The sequence below is a fragment of the Toxoplasma gondii genome, chromosome VIII (assembly GCF_000006565.2).
Source record: "Toxoplasma gondii ME49 chromosome VIII, whole genome shotgun sequence".
Taxonomy (NCBI): Eukaryota; Apicomplexa; class Conoidasida; order Eucoccidiorida; family Sarcocystidae; genus Toxoplasma; species Toxoplasma gondii.
Genome location: NC_031476.1, coordinates 1,061,170 through 1,085,295, shown reverse-complemented (window position 1 = coordinate 1,085,295; position 24,126 = coordinate 1,061,170). Strand labels below are relative to the sequence as shown.

Genomic DNA, 24,126 nt, shown 5'->3' with positions numbered 1-24,126 from the left:
GGAGGGGGGTCGTTTTCTCGTGTCTCCGTTCCCCTTTCCGTTCGCAAAGAAGCTACACGTTTCCGCGGACCGACGTGTTGACGGTTCAAGAAAAAGACCAGGTTCTCTCCTTCCGTTTTCACTCGTTATGCGATCTTATGGCGGCGCGGCGCTCCACGTGTGAAGGCAGCGACAGCCGCGCGGTCCTAAGCTCGTCCGCTTTCTCTCGACTTCTCGGAACAGAGAAGAAACGAGGCGAAAAGAGTAAGTCGGAGAACACCGCGACGCTTCGCCGCATTGGGAGAGACCCAGAAACAAGCGGAGGAAGCAGTGAATGAGGCGCACCAGTGGCTCCTGAGGACGGCCCGGCAAGAAGATCATGGTCCTTTCTCCTCCCTGCCGGACTCTTCAGTGGCTTTCCATTGGCATTCCAAGTCTTCTTTTTCTTCATTTCCACGTTGTTCTTGTCTCCTCGTGTGCCTCTCCGGGGTCTGTCTTCGAACCTGTCCAGCGTCACTCTTCCCCCCAAAACGCTCGTGCTCTCCTCAGGCTCGCAATTCCGGTGCTCCTCCACTGCATCGTTTTTCGTTTCCGCGACTTGCTGCGATGGAGGCCTCAGACGCGGAAGAGGCGCGGAGCGTCAGCAGTCGCGAGAGCAACGACAGCATCTGCTTCTGCTGTCGCGGCGGCGGCGAAGTCGTCTGCTGCGAGGGATGCCCGAACTCGTTCCACGTCGGCTGTCTAGACACCGCGCGGCGACCCCAGCTGACAGAGGAGGAGTGGTTCTGTCCTGAGTGCGTCGCACGCTCGGCGGAGAGCAAAGGGGATTTGGCATCTGCGTTTTTCTCGGGAGTTCTGCCTTCGCCCGGTTCCTCACGCTTCCGCCCCCCCTCGCCGCTGTACCCGGCGAAAGACGCGAACTTCAAGGACTCGCAGTCGTCTCTCCGAGCAAAGAAAAGAAGCCTCAGAGCCTCTCAGCTTCTCGCGTCGGAGGCGAGCTCCTCCAGCCTCGCCACGGCTGGCGGCGAGCTCAGGGAGAAAGCAACAGAAGAAAGAGAGGGCGCCCGAGAAGCGCAGAGAGGAGAACGGGGAGAACAGACCGCGGAGATGGAAGAGAGAGGAGAACAGAGAGCGGAGAGAGAAGCGAGAGAAGAAAGAGAGGAGACAGAGACCGAGCGCGCCGTGAAGAACGAAGGTGGAGAAGCCGCAAAGGAGGACCCGTTTAGAGAGCCTGCAAACGCAGCAGCAAGTCTGGGGAAACTCGAAGTTTCTTCAGAGACAGAGAATGGCGGCTCTCAGCCGGTTCTGGACTCCCGTCATCGACGCATGCCGGAACAGGAGAATGAAGAGAAAGGAGACAGGCGAATGCAGAGCGCTTTGTTGAACTGCGAGAAAGAAAACGACCGAGAAGACAGAGACAAACGAGAAGGCGACGCTGGCGCAGACGGTGAAGCCTCCAGAGGCCGGCCTTGCTCTGTCTCCTCATCTCCGTCCACAGCAGCGTCGTCTCGCGACCTCTGTCCCCCACTGTCCTCTCACCCGTCTCTTTCCTCTTCTTCTCTTTCTTCTTCTCTTTCTTCTTCTTCTCTTTCTTCTTCTTTTTCTTCTTCTTCTCTTTCTTCTTCTTCTCTTTCCTCTTCTTCTTCTCCTTCTTCTTCTTCTTCTCCTTCTTCTTCTTCTTCTTCTCTTTCTTCTTCTTCTTCTCTTTCTTCTTCTTCTTTTTCTTCTTCTTCTCTTTCTTCTTCTTCTCTTTCTTCTTCTTCTCTTTCTTCTTCTTCTCTTTCTTCGTCTTCTCTTTCTTCTTCTTCTCTTTCTTCGTCTTCGCTTTCCTCTTCTTCGCTATCTTCCGCTTCTTCCTCTTCTCTTTCCTCTTCTTCGCTTTCTTCTTCTTTCCACCCGTCTTCGTGTTCGTCTCCTCAGTCCTCTTCTCCTCAGCCTCCCTCTGCCCTGCCTTCTTCCTTTCATTCTCCTCTCTCCGCGTTCTCTTCGTTCGCGAGCTGCCGTCCAGGGAGATGGGGCAACACGGCGGGAGGCGCCGGGAGTAGCTCGAAGAAGCGGCGCAGGCGAGGAGACGAGACGCGAATCAACGTGGGCCCTGACTACCAGGTGAGAGGCTCTTTCAGAAGACCAGCAAGAGCGCAGGGATGTCGAAAACAAGGACGGGAGTCTTCGCCTTTTGAACTCGGGCAAGAAAGAAGAAGAGAGGCTTCAGAAGAGGCGGGCAAGAAAGAAGAAGAGAGGCTTCAGGAGAGGCAGGTGCAGTCCCTCTAGAGCGCAAGGTACTTGTGAACGAGATCGAGGCGGCCGAGTACGGTGCCTGGTGTGATGTTTGTGAGGCACTCTAGAGAACGCCTCGATAAATGAGCCTCGAGTTCGTGTCTGACTCGATGTTCAACGCAAGGCGACTTGGAGATTCCCTTCGCGCCTCCTCTCTTCTCCCTTTCCTTTCACTTTTTCTCATAGTTGACTTGAAGCAGTCATTTAGAACGCCGAGCGGCAGATGGATGCACTTTGGCGGATTCCGTCTCCTGACGCCAATAAGGGTGAACCAGGGAACGTGAGATTAGGAGTGAAACGCAGAACGGGGCTTGCTTGGCCGCGTCTGGAGAGAGAGCGAGACAGCGTGGAGCTTGCAGCAGAAAATCTCGAATTCTCACGACCCACCAATGCGTCTTTGTCTTTTCTCTTCCACTCGTCTGTCTCCTTCTTCCCCATTTCCTGTCTTCTTCTTTCTCGCTTCTGTGCAGGTGCCTCGACTTCCAGAGTTTTACTTGTCGCGGACGGACGAAACTGCCTCGGCAGAGGAGGCGCGCTGTGCGTTGTTCCCTTTTTCACCGTCGCTGTCTGCATGCGCCTCGTTGCTTGTCTCCTCTCACGCTTCCAGTTCTCCCTTCGCCTCGCAGCCGTCTGCGGCGTCATCTTTCTCGTTCCAAGAGCGGCTTTACTCGCAGGCCGCGCCTTGCGCGGCCTTCCGAGACGCAGCCCAGGCAGAGGGTCTGCGAGGACGGTCGCAGGCGCAGACAGCAGGCGAGGAGAAGAAGCGATTCAGAGCGTTTCCAGGTTGCTCGCTGGCCTCGCCGTGTGGAGGCTATTTCTTGCCGCCGGTCTTCTGTTCGGGTGACTCGGCCGCAGCTCTCGGCGCCGCCGGCAACTTCGGAGCGCCCCCCGGCAGCGCGTTCGAAGACAGCAGACACAGCGCGCTGGAACCCAGGCTCGTTTACTCGCCGCGCTGTCTCGAAGAAAAGAGACAGCAGTGCCTCGCCACCGGACGCATGCAGCACTGCATTCGGACCCAAGGGGAACTCGCAGACTTCGTCGAGACGTGCGTCTGCGGAGAAAGAAGAAGAGAGAAGAAAAAGAAGAAAAAGAGAAGAAGAGAGAAGAAAGAGAGAAGAAAAAGGAGAGAAAAAAGAGAGAGAAGAGGTTGCAGGAGAGACTGGAGAGAATGAGGTCTCAAGAGTAGATCACACTTGTGTTGACTCGTTTTTCTTGAGTGCGAGGGTGGTCGAGAGAACAGAAACTCGAGGCGTTTTCTTTCTTTTTTCTCGCCTGTTTTTGGTCTCCAGTGTGTGTTTGGTGCTCTCCGCGTTTCCCCAGTTTCGATGTTTTTTCTTCCTTTTCTCCATTTTCCTCTTTTCTCAGCTGTTCTCGCTGCTGGCATGCGCGGCCAGGCTGGCAGCCGTTCTCTGCGGAGTTCGCCTACCAACTTCTCCACCGCGCCGGCTACGATCCTCAGCGAGCTCTCCGCATGCTCGACGACCCGGGATTCTGGTAAGAAAAACGTCTTTTCCAAACGGGGTCCCTTTTTGAGACGGCGGCGTCTGCTCAGTGAAGAAGCCGCGTTCTTCTCCGAGGTTTCCCTACCCCAAGCCGCCACTCCACTCCCTGCTGGGCGTTTTGCGTCTTCTCCACGCCTTCCGACGCGGTCAGACGCTCTCGTGACATGTGTATTTTTTCTTTTTTCTGCTTTCATGGTCTGTTGCGTCCGTTCCTCTCACTGTTTGGAGTGCTCTCGTCTTCTTCAGTTTCTTTCTCGGTGTTCGTTTCTGCTGCAGCTTTAACGACATCTGCGATCCGCCGCTGCGCAAGTACGACAACAAGTGGAAGCGCAGAGACAAGCGAGGAACTTTCCCCAACAGTCCGTATCCTCCCCCGCTCGTCGTCCAGTCTTTTCTGCAGGAGAAAAGCCGCGCCTGTCGCCCCTCCCTCTCGGGGACCGGGTCCTATGCAATTCGATGAAGAGTGGAGACAGACCGGATCGCGGAGGCAGAGCGAAGACGCCGGAGAGACACAGAAAGCAGCGGAAACAGAGAAACAGCCGACGAAACGGAAAAGGAAGAGCGCAGGGCGTCGACTGAGAAAGAGAGATGACGAGAGGAGTGAAGGGAGCCGAGTGCATGCGCAACGATAGACACAGAGCAGTCTGCAGACCCAGCAGAGGCGTGGTTGCCTCGTGAAACAAGTCTTTGCTTTTTCGAAGCTGGATGCAGAAAGGAAGCAAGAGACGGCGAGACGCTCTGGCGACACAGGGAACGAAGGCGAAGGAGACAAAGAAGGGAGAGGACGACTCGCACGCAGATCATCAGATGGGGAGACCCGCGTGAGGGAAGCAAGGAAAAGAAGACCAAGGCGACGACGGACGCGCGTTGAAACGCGAGAAACAAACGAAGAAGACCGTCGAGTTTCGTTGGGGAAAAGGTTCTTTGTTGCACGAGAACTCGTGGGTTTCTTTGAGAAACCAAGGGAGACACCAAGGAAAACACGACAAAGCACATGCGTCTCTCTGAATTCCACCGACATTCATGTCTCGCGAAGTTCTGCTTTCTCGCGCCACCGTCCGGGAGTCTGTCCGCGTTTTCTGGACGCCCAGGTGTGAGGCGCTGCGTGGTGTACATGCTCATCTGCCCTCACATGTTTAACTGGTTCTTGCTGCGTATGTACAGCTCTGCACTGTTTGCATACATCTTCAAAGAGAGGGAGGACGGCCTTTTTCTGTAGAGGCGAATCTGGGTGGATCTTCTTTCTCGTTTCTGCTGTTTCTTCTTTGCGTCGACGGCCGGAAGCGGAAAAGGGTGCAGGAGGTCGCTCTCGCCGCCAGTGCAAAAATGTACCAACGAGCTCGAAACTCTCACTTGGTGCCTCTCGTTTGTTTCAAAAGCCGCGCCATTCTCTTTTCTCTCCTCGCCGCTCGACTTGCGCCTTCGCCTGCCCTGCTTCCACCCTCCTAGGGGAGCAACAAGAGAGATATCAAGAGAGATCAGTGTGCACTCGATTCGCGCGACTGTCCAACTTGACTTGACCAGCGGACCCGTCGCGGATCCCGCTGGGCTTGCTGGCGTTGAACTTACCTGAAAGGTGCTGTCGGGTACTTCTCCAAGTTGAACAGTCTGGAATTCACGAAGCAGAACTTTTGACGGCTATAAACATTCCCCGGCTTCTTCGGCGATCAGCAAGAAGCACACATGTTGCAGAGAAGTGATGAATTCGCTTCAAACTCCCGCGCGCTCGCGCTTGTCGTCAATCTCTCGCTTTCTCTCCATCTGCCACTGTCGCTCTCCTGGCACTCAACTCCTCCAGCGTCTACGTCTCCGACAGGCCTGGAACTCTGAAAAATTCCTCGAAGTTCTTCCACTCCACCTTTCGCACACCCGTCAAAAGCACGTGGATTTCTCCGTTGCTTCACACACACACATTAAAGAACACAATGCTACAACCTCCACATGCACATATCGCAGCTTCTCCATACCTACAAATATACTTATATGCATGCATATAACACACCGCAGAAGTGTACCGCTCTACAAACGTCTCTGAGTTTGGCTGTACCTATACATGCAAATATATACATATATATATATATATATATATATATGTATATATATGTATATGTATGCATCCGTTTGAATGGAAAGAGTCTTTGATGAGGAGAGAGAGCAAGTAGGGGAAGAGAGAGAAAGGGTTTAGAGGGTGTTTATCAAGACTTGGGATTTCGCTGGGAGCGTCGGTCTCGCTACCCGATAGGTACACCGAGTGTACCATTGACAAACAGTTTTCTGTGCGCAGGCTGTACCATCCTTTCACTGTCATGTGTGTGTTGTGCGGATCACTTGAATTCTTTTGTAGCGAGGAGGGATTTGCCGGTGACGCAGGGGCCTCCCTCTACTTGCTGGTGCCTTTTTCGGTCGCGTCGTCAGGAGGAGCTTCTCTTTGCTCGACTCTACCGTCTGTCTCTCACACAAAGTTCTGTCTCCTTTCAAGGTCGACGCCTTCACCACTCCCATTGTGGATTTCTTCAGACTGGTGCGGTGTTGTGTCGCGAAAAACTAGGGCGTCTGTACGTGTGAAAATGGCGCTTCTTCAAAGTCTTGCAGTTTACACTCTGTGCCCACTCCCGCTGTGAAATGACCATCACGGCCCAGGACAGGAAACTTCAGCTCCAGCCGCTCTCTTGAGCACTCCAGTGAGGGCCGTTGCCTCGTCACTGGCTGCCGAACCGGATATTCAGAGTCTCTGACTCTCTCGTGTCTCTGCCTAGTTGCCTCTAAAAAGCTGTGCAGGGCCTCGTACTTGGTGGACCGGTGTCCACAAAGAAAATAAACGTCGCGAAAACCAAGTTTCATTCACAAGAGAGAAACCCGCAGACGCGCTCCCACCCACGCAGCTGTATATCCACCTGAAGCTGGAAGCTTTTCGCGGAGTGCGAGAGAGCAAGAAACAGGCGGAAAAAGACTCAACCAAAATGTGCATCTACAGCCCCGCGAGGTCACGCAATGTCGCAGAAAGAAGAGAGAAGCAAAACGAGGCAGAAAGCGGCGAAAACAGGGAAAACCTTGGGGTTGCATGCAACGTGAAATCGCCTCAAAACTCCCTCCAAAAAAAGACCGACACAGAAAAACAGTCTCTCTTGATCCTCTCAAACTTGCTGCTTCCACCCATTTCTCCTTTGCCCCTCCAGGTGCATTCATTTGCATTCAAACGACCTGGTTCACGAATTATCACGTGCACGCATGCAAAGACACAAAAAGCGAATCCATGAATCTTATGCATCTACACAAATATATATGTACATACATATATATATATATATAGTACACATGTATATGTTAATAAACATATATATATATATATATATATATATGCTCGGATTTCTTTGAGTTTCAACGTGGAACTCAGAACGTTTTCCTCGAGCGTAACTCCATCTTGCTCTCTTTGTCGCAGATTCCGTATCCAGCAATGCGACTGTTTCGTCTTCTCCTCCCCGCCGTTCCAAGTTCATATTTCCCCCTTTCTCCCCCGTTGGATCTTCCGCCAAAGAAGCAGTTCACTTCCTAGGCAACAATCGGCTCGGGCTGCGCTCCGAAAGCATCCCCCTCTTCTTCTCTCTCTTCTTCTCTTTCTTCTTCTCTTTCTTCTTCTCTTTCTTCTCGCGCTTCTTCTCTTTCTTCTCCTTTTTCGACTTTTCCGAGAACTTGCAGCCAGTGTGCGTGGATGCGGACGGGAAGTTCTTCGCTGTTTTCTTCTGCCCTGGAGAGGAAGGCTGCGAGTGCGCGGGCGGCATCCTTCGGCGCGGTTTTCAGAAGGGATTTCTCCTTCTTCTCCTTCTCCTTCTCGCTCTCTTCTTCGCACGCGCTCAGCGTCTCCCAGTGTCTCTGCACCCAGTGCTCCGCCACCTCGTCGCACTGCTCTGTGGCTAGAACGACAAGCGAAAGCGCAGACGCGGGCGCCGCGGATGCCTGATGCGTCTTCGCGAGTGCATGCACATAAATCTGCGCCTCGATGACCGAAATTGCGAGCTCGTTCTGCTCCTCCTTCTCCGCCGCCAGCGCCTCGGCGTCGCCCGACGGCGACGGCGGAAGCGAGGAGACAGAGCGGTCGGACGTAGGAGAAGAAAGACTGAAAACGCGGCATGGAAAACGCGAGTTCCCCCGCAAGGTCGCCCCCGACCGACCGCTCGACACGACGCCCGTGGCTGCGCCCCCGCGCTTCCCCTCCACGCTCACAAAGCAAGCAGGAAGCAAGCGCGAGTCGCCGGAAGACACCGCCGGAGAAACCGAGGAAGCGACAGAAGCAGAAGCGACAGAAGCAGAAGCGACAGAAGCAGAAGAGAGAGTAGAAGAAGAGGAGAGAGAAGCAGAAGAGAGAGTAGAAGAAGAGGAGAGAGAAGCAGAAGAGAGAGGAGATCTCGGAGCGAGAGGGACGATGGGAGGACTGGGCCTTCGCGCGGGTGATGCACCTTCTTCGTCAGCGCCAAAGAGCCAGCGAGCAACAGAGGTTTTCACAGACCCGACCGCAGTCGCGACGTTATGTGAGAGACGATCGAGAGGCACGCCTGCCGTCTTCTCAGAGAGAGAAGAAACTGCTCTCTCCAGTCTCTCTCGCCTCGTCCCCAGGGACATCCGCGCCCGCCCCCGCAGAGAGGAACCGCGTCCAGAAGCGTTGAGCGCAGAGCGGCTGCACTGCGAAGAAAGAGGAGAAGAAGGAGAGAAAGCCGAGGAAGGAGGGAAGGCCAACGCGCACTGCGCGACAGAAGTAGGCACAGCAGAGGACCTCTCGATTCGAGGAGAAGACGCACATGATTCTCTCCGCTCTCCTTCTGTTTGTCCTCCGTCCGTTGCCTTTCTCTCGCCTTCCTCGTCCTTCTTCGTTCTTCCTCCCGCCTCACAAGAATCAGCAGAGTTCCCTGGCTTCTCCGCGTCTCCAGGCACCTCGCTCTGCTCCCTCCCCTCCTCTCCGCTGCACTGAGTGCGCTGCTCTCTCTTCTCTTCTTCCGTCGCTGCCTCTGGCGTATCTTCCTGCCCCCGCGTTGTCTCCTCTCCCTGTAGCTCACCGCAAGCACGCAGATGCGTCAGAAGTCGCTGGTGGTGGACGTACTCCAGACTCTCTTCCTTGAGAAGCTGAAGTCTCGCGCGGCGCTCCAGCGTTCGCTGTCTCTCCAACGCCCTCTGTCTCTCTTGCACAGCTGCAATTTCTGTCCGCAAAACGTGGAAGCCCGACCGCATCTTCGTCGCCGCTGTCTCGACACCTCGCACTGCTGCGGGTCCAAATCGCGTCACCAGCGTCTCTAGGAAATCCGCCATCGCACTCTCCCCTTCTTCCTCCAGCTCGGAATGCCAAGAAGAGGAAAAGTCCCCTCGCTCGGCGTCTTTCACTCCAGAGACAGGCGCAGAGACAGGCGCTGAAGAGATGCCATCTTTCTTCTCTGAGATCTCGCCGTCGACGCGTCCGGCTCCGTCAGCGACGGCCTTCCCAGGTTGGGTTCCATCCTCCTCGAGCGTCGCCTTTCCCCCGGCTGTCTCCGCGGCCAACGGCGCCGCAGCGACGCCACCTGGCCGGCCACAGCGGGGATCAGAAGACGCGCAAGAAGCAGAAGAACAGAGGGGCGCCTTTTCAAGAGATCTTTTGCTGTCGGGACTCTCGGAGAGGGATTGAGGAAGATTCGCCTCCAGCGCTTCGTCGAAGTCGTGAGACAATGCCGCGAGCTTCCCCAGGAGAGCTCCAGAAAATCCGGAGAGAGAAGAAGAGGCAGACGGAGAAAGAGAAAGAGAGGGTTCGATCTCCCGGAGTTTCCGGCGAGTCTCGACGATTCGTTCGTCCAGATCGCGACGTTCCTGGAGGAGGCGAGCCTTCTCCAGCTTCGTCTGTTTCTTTTCTGCCAAGAGACATAACACAGTTCGCTGCATGCGATTAATGGCGCACTCCAGAGATGCTCGCTCGACAGTCTTCACCGCGTCCCGAATCTTCTCGTCCCCGTCTGTGGCGGGTGTACGTACACCCGAGTCAGAGGTTGCGCGTGCGTCCGCAGAGAGAGAGGAACGCGAGGCGGAAGACGAAACCTGAGACGAGGGGAGACCGCGACTGAAGTTTTCTGAACAGGGCTGCGAGGCAGCTGTCGACTTCTGGATGTTCTCTCTGCAGGCGTCGCTCTGTTCTCCCGAAGTCTCCTCTTCGGTCGCGCTCGAAAGATTCGGCTTCGATGAATCTTTATCTTCTCGCGACTCGGCGCCTCGACGTCCTTCACAAGCTGCCTCATCGCAGGCAACTGTCTGTTCCGTCTCACCTCTCTCACTTCTTTCTTCCTCTTCTCTCTCTCTTGTTGCCTTTTCTTCTTCGTTGTCCTCACTCCGTTCTTGCGTCTTCTGCTGCTTCTCATCTTCTCTACAGTTTACACAGACTTCACCTTGTATGCTTCTCTCAGCGTTCTCCGTTGAGGTCTCTTCTCCTTCGACCTCGTCTGCGTCGTCCCTGCCTTCCCCACCCCAAGAGCCCCCCATGAGAGAAACGGTTCCGCTTTTCTCTTCTTCTCTGTTCGCCTCTTTTTCTTTGTTGTTTTCTTCATCGTGGCTTCCTTCGGCTTGTCTCTGCCTCTCAGTGCTCTTCTCTTCGAGCTTCACTTCTTCCACCCATTCGTCCCTCCCACCGTCTCCCTCAGCGGTCGGCCGCAAGCCTCGGCGCACTCCCTTCTTGGATTTTCCTGCCATCGTTGCTCTCGCGGAAAACTCCCCGACTGTCCCTCGCCCTCCACATGCAGAGGGAGTTTTTAGAAAAGTGAGGACGGCCGGAAGAGGCGAGAAGCGAGGAAGCAGCGCCTCGTGGCTCGTGCTCGAACTGTCTGTACACCTAGAAGTCCGCAGCTCTCTATTCGAGAGACACAGGTGAACAAGGGAGAGAGCGAGAGCGAGAGAGCGAGAACAAGGAGGGCAGAATGGAGAAAATTACGGAAGAGACCGAGAAAGTGAGGGGAAAGACAGGGGAGGAACGCCTGCGCGGCAGAGCCGCGCTCCGGTTTGACGAGGAAGAGGAAGGTGAGAAGCGTCTGTCTGTGTCTCTGTAGAAAGAGAGACTCGGAGGCAGTACAGAACGAGGAAAACGGTCTTTTTCTCCGCAGAAGAGCAGCCCGAAGAACACGCAGCAAGAAGCGAAGGAAAGCGGGAGAAAAGCGGACTTCCAAGGTCGGCAGGAGGGGAGAGAGAAGCAGCAGGGAGAGACTGGAGAGGCCCTGCTCGAGTTCGAGAGAAGGAAGACACAAAGAGACAGGACGAAAATGAGAAAAAAAGTGAGAAACGCTTGGAAAGATTCAACGACCAGCTAAGCCTGAGAGCCGCGAAGAAGTGAGCTACAAGAGCAGAGAAGGTGAGTCTGAGGCTGCCGCGTAAAGACACCCGAAGTGCCAAGGGCCTTTCACCGTTAGGAAGAAGAGAAAAGATGCAGGGAAAGGAGTGAAAAAAATGGTCGTTTTTCTAGCAAAATGGAGAAAACTCCACCAGGAAACTCCGCTATTTTCCAGCAAGAAACGAGAGGGCCTCGCTTCGCGTCTGTGAGGTGTACGGACGCCCGAGCGCGTGAAGGAGAAGAGCGAGGCGGGCAGAGGGGGGCGTGGAAGCAGAGCGTTGACCGAGCTCGTTTTCTTCAAATGAAGAGAGACATCCCGGAAGAAACGGAGGCGCAGCTTTCCCCTGAGTCAATTTTTTCTTGTCTCTTCCGAGATTTGTCATGAAACGAGAAAACACCCTCAGCGAAGAGGAGAGAAAAGGAATTCTGCTGCAAGCGGACGGAGGGCGAACACGGGAAATGAGGGAACTGGAAACTTCGTTGGTTGTCTTCTCGCTTCTCGTTTGGGAGAGGCTTTTTTCAGAACAGCCTTCACATTTTCGAGTGAGAGAAGAAGAGAGAGAGCAGTGGAAGCGAGCGGGAGAGGGAGAAATCGAGGAACGGCGGACCAGGGATTCCAACCACTCGAGATGCGCAGCAGGAGGCCTGAAATTGATGGAGACTACTGGACCGGCACACATTATACATGCATACAGATCGACAGAGATGAAGAATGAACAAGTAGTTGACAGGAACAGAGTATCATAGTGGCAGGACGCGCGTCTGTAGAGAGAGGTGATTTGGGCACTGAAGATCAGTTTCTCTGCGTGAAAAGGCGGCGTCAACGTCCCCCCTTGGCCTTTTTCTTTTTGCGGTTCTCCTCCAACAGCAGCCCAACTGTTTTCTCTGCCTTGCAGGTCTTGCTCGCACGCGACGCCTCTCTCTTGCACTCGCGTTCGCCTCTCCACAGCCATCTCTGCACAGTTGTTCACTCCTTTTCTTGAGCGCAGAAACACGCACTGGACTGCTAGTTCCTCGACTTTTCCTGTTCTCCAAATCCCAGTTCCCTCGCGCTTTGCGCGGCCTCTGTTCCTGAACAGGTGGCGAACTACCGAGAGTTCGATCTCAGTATCGTCCAGCCAAACAGCCAGGCGAGCCCAACAGGGAAGTCGAGTGACTGAAGAGAGAGAGACCGGCGTAGACGCTTCCTCTTTTTTTCAGTGCTTCGCTTCCCGGTTTCGCAGCGACAACACAACAGCTGGCTTCTCAACTGGGCACTGCAGTTTCTCTCTCTTTTTCCACCGCCGTCGCGCTTCTCGCACTGAGATGTCGCAGCTGCGGATACGACATCTCTGGAAGACAGAGGTCGACGGCGACGCCTCAATCAGAGGGCGCCTTCAGATTTATGCTTTCATGTTCTTGCCGAAGACGGCTGTCTTTTCTGTGCGGGTGAGACAATGCCCCAGCGAAAAAAGAAGTCGAGGCACTCTGCTTCTTACTCCGACAAGACGTGAAGACAGTGTCTGTTGCGCGCCCCGGCCCCGCGACATTCGACTGGGAGAAAACATGCTTCCTCTCCTCCACATGGCAATCAAGTGTCAACACTGAGAGAAATACGTTTCGTCGACGACGCCTCGAAGACGACGCGCTGCGTGACGCTCTCCCAGGTCCTCACTGGACGGTTTGAACAGAGAGTTAGTGCAGTCTCTGGGAGCGAGTTCCTCTCGCGAGTCCCTTCGTTCAGGGAAGAACCTGAACTTGCTTCTCTCGCTGCCTTCATGCTCAAAAGGTAGGGCGCGCATGGTTCCTTCTTTCCTGGTGTGGAGCGAGCTAACCATGTGCAGACACTCGTTTCGGCATAAAGTGAAGAGTTTTGGACAACGGAGAAAGCCAGTCGAAAGTGGTTTGTGAGAAGCGCGTGAAGGGACGATGCAGATGTACAATGGACTATCTTAAAGAGAGTCTTCCTACGGAAACAGCTGCTGCTGCTACGTCTACTGCCTGTATAATACAGCTCGGTCCGGGTGTACTTCGACTGCTTCAGCACAGAAGCGCGATTTTACTCGCTGCTCCGCGGATACTTCCATCTCGGCAAAGCGGATCTCAGACCGATGAAGATGTTTCCATGTCGATCATTCGTGTAGAGGTGTATCTGTTTCCTTTTTTCCTCGGTGTCGAAAACAGAGTGTGCGACACCGCTCCATATATGCTGCCTGTGCATGCGTTTCTTCCCAGAGACAGTGGCAACTTCACTGTTTTTCTCTGGCTTCTCCAGCTTTTTTCGCCGGGTTTCCCAGACGATTTCCCCTCGACGTTTCAGCGAAAACGCGTCGAGAAAAATCCGAGAAGTCTCTCTTTCCCGTTTCAGAAAAGTTCCTCACCGGGCGCCGTCCCAAGCTTCTTGGCTGTCTCGTAGGCCAGCGCGTTTCGGAGTTTGTGACGACCAGTTTTCTGGACTTTTTCTCCTCGAAAAGGACAGAGACGCCCCGCTCTTCTGCGTCGCCTCCTCCCGTGGGCTCGTGTTTCTCCCTTTCTCGCTGCACCGGGTGTCTTCGCGCCTCTCTTTTTTGCGGAGACATGCCGCAGACTGCGACAGCTGCTCTGCAGCAAACATGGTCGTCCCGGCTTTTGCTTGTATGTCTCCTCTCTGGCTTTTCTCCCTCAAAAGAAAATGAAGTGAGAGCGATTTGACGATGTGCCTCTCTTGCGGAATCATGCAGGGTGGGTCGCCTCTCTCGGCTGTACATACACCTCCCCCTGCACTCCGCTCCCGCGTTTCTTCCGTTTTCTCTCTGGATTCGCGCCGGTTTCGACGCCCGCCGCCTGCCGCTCTCTTCGTTCTTCTCCTTGTTCCTTTCTGCCTCTCGCCGAGCTCGTTTGCTCCCCCTCTTCGCTGTCTGTCCCCTGTTTCCGACCTCGGAACAGACGCTCCGAGTGCCCCGTCTGCGACACCCGCCGCGGCGTGTTCAGGTGTAGCTACAGCGCAGCGGACCGCGTTCGAGACAGAAGACGCGTCCCGCGGCCCGGAGGACTCCTTCATTTTCATTCCCGACGACGTCGACGACGACTTTGACTTTTCTGAGTTTCTCCCTGAAAGCGATCTCAGAACAGACGAGACGCGCACACCAGACGCGCGAGTCCTCAACAGTCTCACGGACGCGTCCTTCTTCGCCGGGTCTTCCTTGGTAAGAGAGACGCCGCCTCTGGGCAGCAGACCCGCACAATGGAAAAGCGAGGGACAGGAGGCAAGCAGAGGCACACAGAGGGAGAGCACTGGCAATGAAGGGGAGAAGAGGCGAAAGAGAGGAGAAGGAAACATGGACGGAATACAGGGGGAGAGAGAGGGAAAAGACAGAGACGAACGCGAGAGGGTGACAGACGACATACGCAACCACGTTTTCCTCAGGGTCTTGACCTATGCGAGTGAGAACGGCTCGATGCTTTTTGGCAGTGCTTCCATTCGCCGCAGATTCAGATGGATTGCAGTGGGTGTCGACTCGTCGAAGGGCACTGAAGCTGGCCGATGCATATAAATATGTTTATGTTATGTATATGTTATGTATATGTTGTTTGTCTTGTATTCATGCAGTTATGTTTTTTGTGTGTTTGCATTTGCGTGGTTCTGCGTAACGGGAGGAGGCACACCTCGATCGATGTTTTCAGTTCTCTGCGTCTGGCCCGACGCTAGGGACATGTGAAAACGGTTCTCGGTGCAGATACACACTCATGCAGGTGGCGCGTCTCTCTTTTTTATTCCTGTTTCCACGTGTATATCTGCGTCTTTTCCTCATCCTTCAGTGTATCTACAAGACGCTGGTCCACTCCATGTCCGTGCAGGTTTCTGCTTGTTTCCGAGGGTCTTTGAGGGTCTGTCTGCAGCGCGTAGCTCCAGTACGTGTCGGTACCAGTGAGAGCCATATTTATGCATTTCTTTATCCCTGTTTCCCCTCGACTCGCTTGTGTCTACATGAGCTTAAGTCGAGCGATGTTGGAAGACAAAACGAACTGCACGGTGCTGGTCCGCATTGCCTCTTTGCGTCGTCGGAGACACTCTTCCGCTGTGGGTCTCGAAGGCGTCTCCCAACTCGCCTCGGTAGGCGGCCGCACTCCAGAGATTGTCCGAACGCATCTGTCTAAAAGTAGGTTTTGTGTGACAGCAACTGCGGCTTCCCGCTGCTGCGTGCATGCGCCTCCCGCCCGTTCCTCTTTGGGCGCGCCCGCTTGCGTCTCTTTACTCCCCACCATCAGGCTTGGACGCTCGCGTTCCAATGTGTGCCGTGCGTCCGGTGTACAGACACCCTGGAAACAAGCTCTTCTCCTTCTCCCCGCCGTCCTGCTGCTTTTTCTCGGCGTCGCCTGGCACTTTTACGGCGCAAGCATCACGGCCTTCTACGCGCGCCACCCAGCACTCGCCTAGCTGGCCTCTTCGTTCGCGACGTCGCTGTGTCGCGTCAGCTGTACGCACCCCCCAACGGAGACACGCGCGTGACTCTGTCCCGGTTTGAGACTCTCCCTGTCGTTCTTCTCTCTCCCTCGAGCCAGCAACCGATGTCGTCCACCCTCTCTTCCCTCCGTCCAGGGTCCAACAAAAGCAGAGATGTCTACATAGATATATATGTATATATATGTACATATATATATATATATATGCATATATATATATATATATATGTATCTATATATGTATGTATATATGTATGTATGTGTATGCATATGTAGGCATATATGCACATATATATATATATATATATATATATTTATGATGCACATATATATATATATATATATATATATATATATTTATGGATGTATTTGTGGGTTCGCGTGCATTCACTGCAGCGAATGCATACGTATATACAGGGAAGAGTGACGAGGCTGCTGCAGGTGGATCGTGAGCAGGAGTGTGGCTGTGCTCTGACAAGCGCGCCTCTCCACGTTGGCCTGGAACTTTCCTTACGGGGGCACTCACCGACGGCGCTTGCTACAGTGGAGTAGGCAGCTAGGTGAGTTTGTCTTTGTTGGCATTTGCGCGTCACCGTGCTTCTTGGTCGCTCGCTCTTTCTCTCCATCTCTGCACATCCCTTCTTGCAGTCGAAACCACTGGGCACTCCAGCTGCCTCTACGTCCATCTGCGACGCGTTTTGATCTCTCTCTTCGACAACATATCTGTATACGGCTGAGGCTTACCGGATCCAAGTTCTGTTGCGTTCTCTACACGCTTTTATGTGCATAGATATGTGTACATATACATTATATAAATAAGTATATATATATATATATATATATATGTCGTGGTGTGACTCCACATATTTACGTATCGCTGTGCGCATACGTGTAGTGCCTGCATGTAGACTCATCTGTTTCGGTGTGAGTCCGTTTTCTGTTCTTCCTCGTTTCTCTGGATTTCTCAGATCACGCGTTTTTGTGTTTCCTCCGTGTCGTCGCCGGGTCGAAGGCACATGCTTCTCGGGTCTTCGGCTGGAGTGTCTGGACACCGTGGAGATCCAGGCGGCGCGTGGTCGCGGCCGCATCTTCCTGCGTTCCTCGAGTTACCAGAGGAGAGCTCGGGTCGCCGAAGGAGAAAATGAGCGCGCTAAGAAGCAGGAACTCCGGAACGGACTGCCCGTCACGAAAGGAAGGCCTGCATGCAGGGACTGCATCTGAAACGGGGCCTAAGAGAGAAGAAGAGGGAACCTGCGATGGGGTGTACGTCTCGATCCGTGACCAAGGCGATCCGCGCGATCAGCTGCTTTCTCCCCGAGAGACAATTAAAGACCAGGAGCCCGATGACAGGCGAGGCGACGCCCAACGCTCTCGAGTTTCACAGCCTCTCTTCCGCGAGAACCGCGGCGAGAAGCTCTTGCATTCCGCATCTCCGCCTCTTTTCTCATCTTCTACGTCTGTCGGGTCCTCGCCTCAGCCGTTTCTCCTGCCTCCTGCGGCACCTCTGGCGTCTCTGCGGCCTGCGAGTGGACGCAGCGGTGCACGCTCTTCTTCGAGTCGCGGTAACGCAGACAAATTGCGTTCCAGGCAGACTGCGAGGAACGTGATCGAGGCTCCGTCGTTCCCTGGAGTTCCGGACCAGCGGAGCCGCGGCCGCCAGGCTGAAAACGCCCGCGAAGGCGGACGCGTTCGGTTGGCTAGGCAGAGTTCGCTGGGTCGCCTTCACAGCTCACTCCGGCAGGGCCTTCTGCGAAGCGGCTTGCCGGTGCGAATTGCGCTGGAGACCTCTGAGGTGGTGTCTCTGCAGCCGCCGCCGCCGCTTTTCCTCTTTCTCCCGCGGTCTTCGTATCTTCCGCAAATCGTGAACGAGTGCGTGACGCGCTTTCGCTTCTTTCTCCGCCCTACGCAGACCCGCGGAGTCGCAGGTCCCGAGCGCCCCCCGTCGCCGTCCTTCTCCTGCCTGGGCTTCCCGCTCGACTGGCGCCTGCCGCTGGGTGTCTCCGTCGACCTCCTCGCGGGCCAGCATCTGCCGTGTGGGGTGCGTCCCCCGCTCTGGCGGGACGCAGGAGACGCCGGAGACCCTGCGGGGAGCGACGCAGGAGACGGGGCGGTGCTCCCCACCCACGAGAGAGAGACGCAGGACGCGGGCGACGCGGGCAGGAGAGGTCCCACTGCCAAGGCGAGGTCGGGAAGGAAACGAGCGTCTTTCCGGCGTACAGTGTCTTCTGTGCCTGCGGTCGACAGGGATGCACTGGACCTTGTCGCGGTGTGTCCGCCGGAGGCCTGCGGAGCCGCTGTCCCCCTTCCCTGGCCGCTGACGTTTCACTTTCATTCCTCGCCCACCACGCTCGCTCGGAGCGCGTCTGCGGGTGCGTCGCCAGGCGAACACGGAGACGAACGCGGCTGTGAGAAAGCGGGTGGAGGAGAGGGGCAGACGGTTCGCTGTCCGCCAGTGCTGCTCCCTCCCGCGAGCTCGCCGAGTTACGAGGGATGGGCGGCGTTCGAGTCGATGTTCCTCAATAGCCTTCGACAGGCTTCTTACCTGCTCACGGGATCTGCAGCCGCCTTCCATAGACTCTCGAAGGCCGACGAGCTCGCACTGCTGGCCGCCTTCCGCAGTGCTGACTTGGCAGGCTTCCTCGAGGCCATTGCGCCTCTGCAGGGTGGGGATCCCGAGCGCATTCGGGGGGAGGCGGCGGGCGGCGGATCTGAGCGACGGAGGCGAGGCGACAGAGGGATGAGCGGCCGGCACGATCAAGCCGCGGTGCACCGGCTGCCAGTTCGACTCCACTTTGTCACGAGAGGCGTCGAGGGATGCGAGCGAGAGAGCAACGTGTCATGGGGTCAAGCCGTCGACGGAGCTGAAGGCAGGTGGGGGTCCGCGACCCAAGCGATGGGGGGCTCCAAGAACGCACATGCAGTCCCGCTGGTGATGTCGATGCTCATGGCGGCGCCGGTCTTCGCGGAGACGCCGGCTGGGGCGCAAGGGGATGTGCGAGGCCTCGCAGGCTCGGGGGCCGGAGGCGGAGGCGAGCAAGACGTCGCGGCTGCGTCTCTAGAGGGAGAGAGGAAGAAGGAAGGAGGCCGAGAGGGAGACAAAGCGGAAGAAGAACGGCAACGCAGACAGGCCACTGGCGAAACAGGGCCGATGCAGGCTGGACAGGCGGCGAGCGTGTCTTTGAGGAAAGGAGACACTGTAGAAACGTCGAAGTCGGCGCGTCGTGCCTGCATCGACGAGTTTGACATACGCGAATTCTACACTCTCGGCGACCTTCTCCACTCGACGTTGCCGCAGCTGTTTCCCCAGAAGGTATGGCACTGCTTGGAAAGCATGAGCCGCGCGCGCCGTCGCTCCGAGTTCTCAGCCGACAGAGAGGCCGGAGCTCCGGCGGAGAGGCGAAGAGACAGATCGCACAGGACTCTCTCGCCTTCGCTTGCTGAGAGGGGCGGTCGCGAAGCGCCGGCAGATGTGCGTGGAGCCCTGCCGCGGCGGGAGGAAGAGGCGGGAGGGAAGAGAGAAAGCAGCGAGGAAGCATGGTTTTCTGGAAGCGAAGAAGCTGATGCAGCTGGTGGAAGCGACTACTCGGAGGACCAGCGCGAGTCTGCAAACAGTGAGTGGGAGGACGAGGAAGGAGACGACGCGCATGTGGATACAACGAGAGAGATCGTCGCCGTTCGATCTCAGTTTCGCTCTCGGGGCTGCCGCGTCCTCGTCCAAGGCATCGAACCGATGCTCGAGACGCCCCTCTACTGGCTCTGGAAAAACGCGTCCTGTATGGACTTGTTTCTCCACGTCGTTGTTGTTCTTCCCCCCACTGTCGTCGCTCCCGTCATGCGCGGCAACCGCACTTAAACATCAAAACAGCGTAGGACGTAGCGAAAGACGCGATCTCGGTTCCTATGGTGTCGACCAACTGGTGTAGAAGCCTGCTTGCAAATGCGTATATTTACGTGTGAATAGACACGTACACACGCTGAGCACGCAAAGAAATCTCTAGGGATGCTTGCATGCGTATGCGTTCTGATGCATCGATGTACTACCGTTTTCCACGTGTCTTCGGTACAGAGTTGTGTGTCTGTGTGTGAGGAGTGGCAGCTTCGCTGTTGAGTTTGCGGAAACAGAAAAGGAGGCGAAGATGCCGCGGATGGGAAGGGAACGCAGCTCGAAGTCTCTTGCCGGTCCACTACAGGCAAAATTCCACTTTCAAACTGTCGTGCGGTGTAAATAACGCCTCTGTTGTGCACAAGGCATTAGCGCGGGAGCGAGCAAAACCATCAAAATGTCTCAATGTCGCCTTCTGCGATTTTTCGCGCTCGATCTCTGCGTGAGGAGTGAGTTGTTGCATGCCTCAAGACGCGTTATTGACACTTTTCGGCCGAATCGAACACGGCTGTGTCCCTGATTTCTGCCAGCACATTCTGGGTAGCTATAGGGATGTAGGTTCTAATACAAGCCGACGACTTCGACTGTCCTTATTGTGTAAGTTGTTACCGTCTGCGTCCCTGTCACCTTTTTCGAGCAAGAATCAGTATTTCGGAACTGAAGGAAACCCACTACAGACAGATCCGTGGTGAGGCCAAACAGTCATCGTGTGATGTGGGCAAAGAAGGGAGCCTAGCGCAGAGATACATCCCGCGGCTAGATTCATAGATTCTCCACCGAAGAGCTCTCGATATCCATACATAGTGTGGAAGCGTTTCGATGATATGGAGACGGGAAAATGGGGCTTAGACGGGCCTTCTGGTGAACGCCGTCTTTCTCAGCATTTGCTGGTTGTCGAGTTGCTGAAGGTTCAAGTCGCAAATCGAAGGATGTAAACGGTTCACGCCGTTAAAAAACGTTTGCTGCGCCTGCTCCCGAGCCAGTCCCTGGAGGGACCGCGTGTGCAAGAGCTAGCGTTTTGAGTCGCCTTTCTACGGCCTTCAGGCAAATGCGTAAAACAAAGCAAGGTGTGGCCGCCCGCAGATGTGTGGCGAGAGGGAAGCGGTCTTGTCTGGGTTCTACGGAACAGAGCGTCGCGCCTGACTCTGCGTCACAGTTCGACGATGTAAAACCGTAGTGCCGGAGAGTCCACACGAGGGTGGCAGTTTCAGCGTCTTGCTAAAGCGTCTTTAAAGCTCGTGGGACTGGCAAAGTCATCGGGAAAAGACCACGGGTCAGGCTCGTGGGTAACAAAAGCTCACATTTGTAGGTCGCCTCATTGCATGCAGAGGCCACCTACTTACGTTGGGTTCAGAAAGTCGTGGCAAATGGCCTGTCCGCGGTGGGTTTTTTCATCACACGGCGGGCGGCAAATCGAAAGTGTTTAAAAGCCAGCGCGAACGAGGCTCCTCGCGGCACTGTCAAAGCCATTCAGCTACATATGACCTATACATACACCCCGTGAGGTGTGAGCCGTGACTAGAAGAACCGGCATCGTTTTTGAGCGCTTTGGAAAAGCAACACGCGGAGTGCCGATCTCGGCTACCACTTTGCTCCACACAACGCAGGGGAGCCTCACAATTTGTGCGGTATTCAAGAATCCAGGGGAGTCAAATCATACCCAGAAAGGCATTGCCCGTGACAGCAATCTCTGCTAGTTACACATCGTGCGCTACATTATCTTGTCCGCGAAGAAGGAACGGACGCGACATCGCACGCGGCGACCAGTCACATCTTTTTGTGGACACCTCGCATGCCCTTGTCCTTCTCCTCTAGCTTGAAGGCAGGGAGTGCTACGCGCCCGCTATCGTCTTTCGGATACGCAAACTCGTTGCCTTGGTTGCCTTGCTTGTGTGCGGAATCCCGACCTTTCCACTCGAAGAGAGAGTCATAGTTGCCGCCGGTCTGCAAAGGACACACGGGGCGGACGCAGCTCAGTTCTGAATATCGAAAGAGCAGCTGGCGAACTCCAGCGCGCAAGCCCTTCCATCCGATATCGAGCAGCAACAACAACCCAACACAACGAGCTTTTATCGGGATCCATGTGGTGGTCAGCACGAAACGTGAGGACGCGCCGGCGCCTTCAAGGGCAAAGTTATTTTGCGTGACTGAATACTCCAAGCGGGGAGCGAATCTCCTCAAAAACACACGTCGTAAAATGCACCCCGCGCTCAAAATAGACGGGACGTACTTCGTGTTTCTACACTGGGTCGATTCCAAACTTACTTTTCGTCCCTTGGTCCACTCGGGTGAGTGTGGAGGGGCGTCGCCGAATGTCGGCAGAGGAATTTTTCCCGCTTCCTCGTCATCTGTTCTCTTCTTTTCTGCACTGTGGGTGGAAAGCTCACTCTTCGCGAGCATGTCAGCAAAGAGGCGCCGTTCCAGTTTGTCGCCTCTAAAAATACCTCCACAGTCCATGCAGAAGGTCTCCACTGGAGCAGAAGGCCCCTGAAGCATGCTGTAATACCCAGCCGGGTAGTAAGAACCCCCGTCTCCAGGGAGCAGAGGGCCGTTTGTGTCTTCACCGTTCAGGAGAATGGACGAGAGGCAGCCGACTACAGTATCCATGACTGGGATCGCACAATCGTGGCAAAAGGCGCAATCTCCGCAGCCTCTCATCTTTCGGCGTCGCCGACGTCTGGCGGGAGAAAGCAGATCCACGTTCTGAGCACACACGTAACACCAAGCATGCATGTACATACAACCGGATTGTCCTGTAAAGGCTCTTCACGGTACCAAGGCAATTTAGGTGCCTCTAGACGTTCTTGAGACGCTCACGCAAGCCCAATTACGGCAGCGTCCCGTTCTGCAGTCTGCGAACACACTGGCACTGTGCATGTGCTTCGATTTCACACATATCCACTAGCCGCGCCAGCAGCAGAGTAGGAGAACTCATTTTTTCCCCTTGTAGCTGTGTTCTACCAGTAAGACAACCGCTGTGCGATGGTTCTGATCTTTACATCTAAGAAACTGAACGGATGTCAACACCAGATGTGTGTTGCTCTAGCGTCTCTTTCGGCAGACGAAACGGACCAAATATGTGGAGACCATAGACATCGCGGCACGCTTTGAATCCTGAATTCCGGTCATGAGATTAACGGGACTGTGGCGCATCTGTCAGTTGGGTAAACACAGCCTTTTTCTCCGGATAAAAGACAATTTTCGAATGGAGCGCCGTCACTCGCGTCGTGTTCAGATAGCGGAGCTCTGGAATCAACTTTACAGGAAACCCCAAGGTCCAGTGACTAGGGAGAAACGAAGCTACAGAAACACAGGGGTCATGGCAACAGTTGCTTCGGTGCCAGGTTTCTCCCGGTCGGATGTAAGCGTTCTGTAGGGAACTCCAACTACTGACGTTTCCTTATATTTAGGCACAACTCCACTATTTTATTCCACAGACTCTTTCATTACCTGACGGAGGTCGTATGCAGGACCGGGGACGGTGCACACTGCAGTGAAGTGATCCACTTCTCTCATGGGGAGAAGTCGGACGGGTGTGAGATCTGCGCAGTAGGTCCTATCGCCGTTCACGATATAAGACCTCGAGACGGTAGTTGTGCACCGAGGAGCGGGAGAGTGGGATGGAGAGGACGAAGTCACATAGTGCTTCGTCACGGTCTCAGATGGCACGGGTCCCGACCACACGGTGCTGCTGGTGGGGATTCGCAGGTGACTTTTCCCACTTTCGAGGCCAGTGGTCTCGATTTTCCGCGGATCGGGCTTCTGACCCAAAGCTTTCAAAAGCAGTTCGGCGTCTGTGGGCGAAACAGCGCCTGGTCTTGGCCTCGAGTTCTCAGGCCACTGGACAGTTGGCAGCTGCGCACAGCTCGTCGTCGGGAGCTGGACGCCATGGAGATTCGCCGAAGAAACATCGACAAAGCGGCTTGGTAGAGAGCTTCCCACCCCGAGAGAAGTGCCAGGCGAAGTGCGGGAAGCAGTTTGCGCGGAACTGACCGTAGAAGAAAGGGTCCGAGGCACAGCGGTGACCCCCCCGGCTGCGCGCAGCTCAGAAGGGGAGGCCACGGCAGAGCGCAGACTCGCTGTTGTAGCGTTTGCCGCCCCTGTGGGCATCAATTGTGAAACAGTTGGAGCAGATGACTCTTGCTGCACGACTTCTGGGTTGACAGAATTCGCGGGCAGGTTTGAGGACGGAGAAACTGTGACCTCGGCACCAAGAGGCACGGCACCGAGCTGCCCCCTACGGCTACCGCCCGCCATGGTGTGCATTGCAGAGGCTCGTTTGCGTTCGAGGCAGCAGAAATGAACAGAACGGCGACGAAATAAAACGCGAAAGTTGCGGAAACGACTGGAAACGCGGCCGCCCAGTGCAACGGCGCCTGCAGCGAGCCAGCGTGCGCACTAAGGGAGTTGCCGTCGACGGTGTATAAAAAAACGAAAACGATGTTTCGAACCCTATTCTCTGGGCGTTTCGGAAATATCCCTTCCTGGTTCAAATCGGACACACGAACCCTGCAACCGAGGCAAGCGACGAGTCTCCGGAAATCTGGAGAGCAGTGAGCTAGTCGGTCTCACGCGAAAACTCCCACGACCGGTGGCATCGAAGTGTCAAAAAGCGGTTTGCCTGGAGCCTACGCACTTGGCTACTAGAAAGATTTCGGCAGTGTCAACACCGCAGCAGGAGAAACTCGGAACCGTCGCGGACTATTGGGAAGGAACTGAGACCACTCGGAAAA

General features: G+C 55.3%; 5 protein-coding genes across 5 annotated transcripts; 3 read left to right on the top strand and 2 right to left on the bottom strand.

The window, feature by feature from the left end:
• Nucleotides 1–585: 585 nt before the first annotated feature.
• Nucleotides 586–4,218, top strand: TGME49_230890 (PHD-finger domain-containing protein; the record flags this gene model as incomplete). Its single annotated transcript, XM_018780275.1, has 4 exons — nucleotides 586–2,085; nucleotides 2,727–3,301; nucleotides 3,622–3,750; nucleotides 4,035–4,218. 4 exons carry the CDS (start codon nucleotides 586–588, stop codon nucleotides 4,216–4,218), a joined length of 2,388 nt encoding a protein of 795 aa, XP_018636867.1.
• A 2,937-nt stretch (nucleotides 4,219–7,155) lies between these two features.
• TGME49_230880 (hypothetical protein) lies at nucleotides 7,156–10,457 on the bottom strand (the record flags this gene model as incomplete). The annotated part of the gene is made up of 1 exon (XM_002367948.1): nucleotides 7,156–10,457. One exon carries the CDS (start codon nucleotides 10,455–10,457, stop codon nucleotides 7,308–7,310), a length of 3,150 nt encoding a protein of 1,049 aa, XP_002367989.1. The 3' UTR covers nucleotides 7,156–7,307.
• A 3,324-nt stretch (nucleotides 10,458–13,781) lies between these two features.
• Nucleotides 13,782–15,484, top strand: TGME49_230870 (hypothetical protein; the record flags this gene model as incomplete). Its single annotated transcript, XM_002367947.2, has 2 exons — nucleotides 13,782–14,252; nucleotides 15,362–15,484. 2 exons carry the CDS (start codon nucleotides 13,782–13,784, stop codon nucleotides 15,482–15,484), a joined length of 594 nt encoding a protein of 197 aa, XP_002367988.2.
• Nucleotides 15,485–16,651: 1,167 nt separating this feature from the next.
• Nucleotides 16,652–19,890, top strand: TGME49_230860 (hypothetical protein; the record flags this gene model as incomplete). Its single annotated transcript, XM_002367946.1, has 1 exon — nucleotides 16,652–19,890. One exon carries the CDS (start codon nucleotides 16,652–16,654, stop codon nucleotides 19,361–19,363), a length of 2,712 nt encoding a protein of 903 aa, XP_002367987.1. The 3' UTR covers nucleotides 19,364–19,890.
• A 719-nt stretch (nucleotides 19,891–20,609) lies between these two features.
• On the bottom strand, nucleotides 20,610–24,099 carry TGME49_230850 (hypothetical protein). Its single transcript, XM_002367945.1, has 3 exons — nucleotides 22,844–24,099; nucleotides 21,659–22,096; nucleotides 20,610–21,337 (listed from the first exon to the last, which is right to left on the bottom strand). Exons 1-3 carry the CDS (start codon nucleotides 23,657–23,659, stop codon nucleotides 21,161–21,163), a joined length of 1,431 nt encoding a protein of 476 aa, XP_002367986.1. The 5' UTR covers nucleotides 23,660–24,099; the 3' UTR covers nucleotides 20,610–21,160.
• Nucleotides 24,100–24,126: the final 27 nt, after the last annotated feature.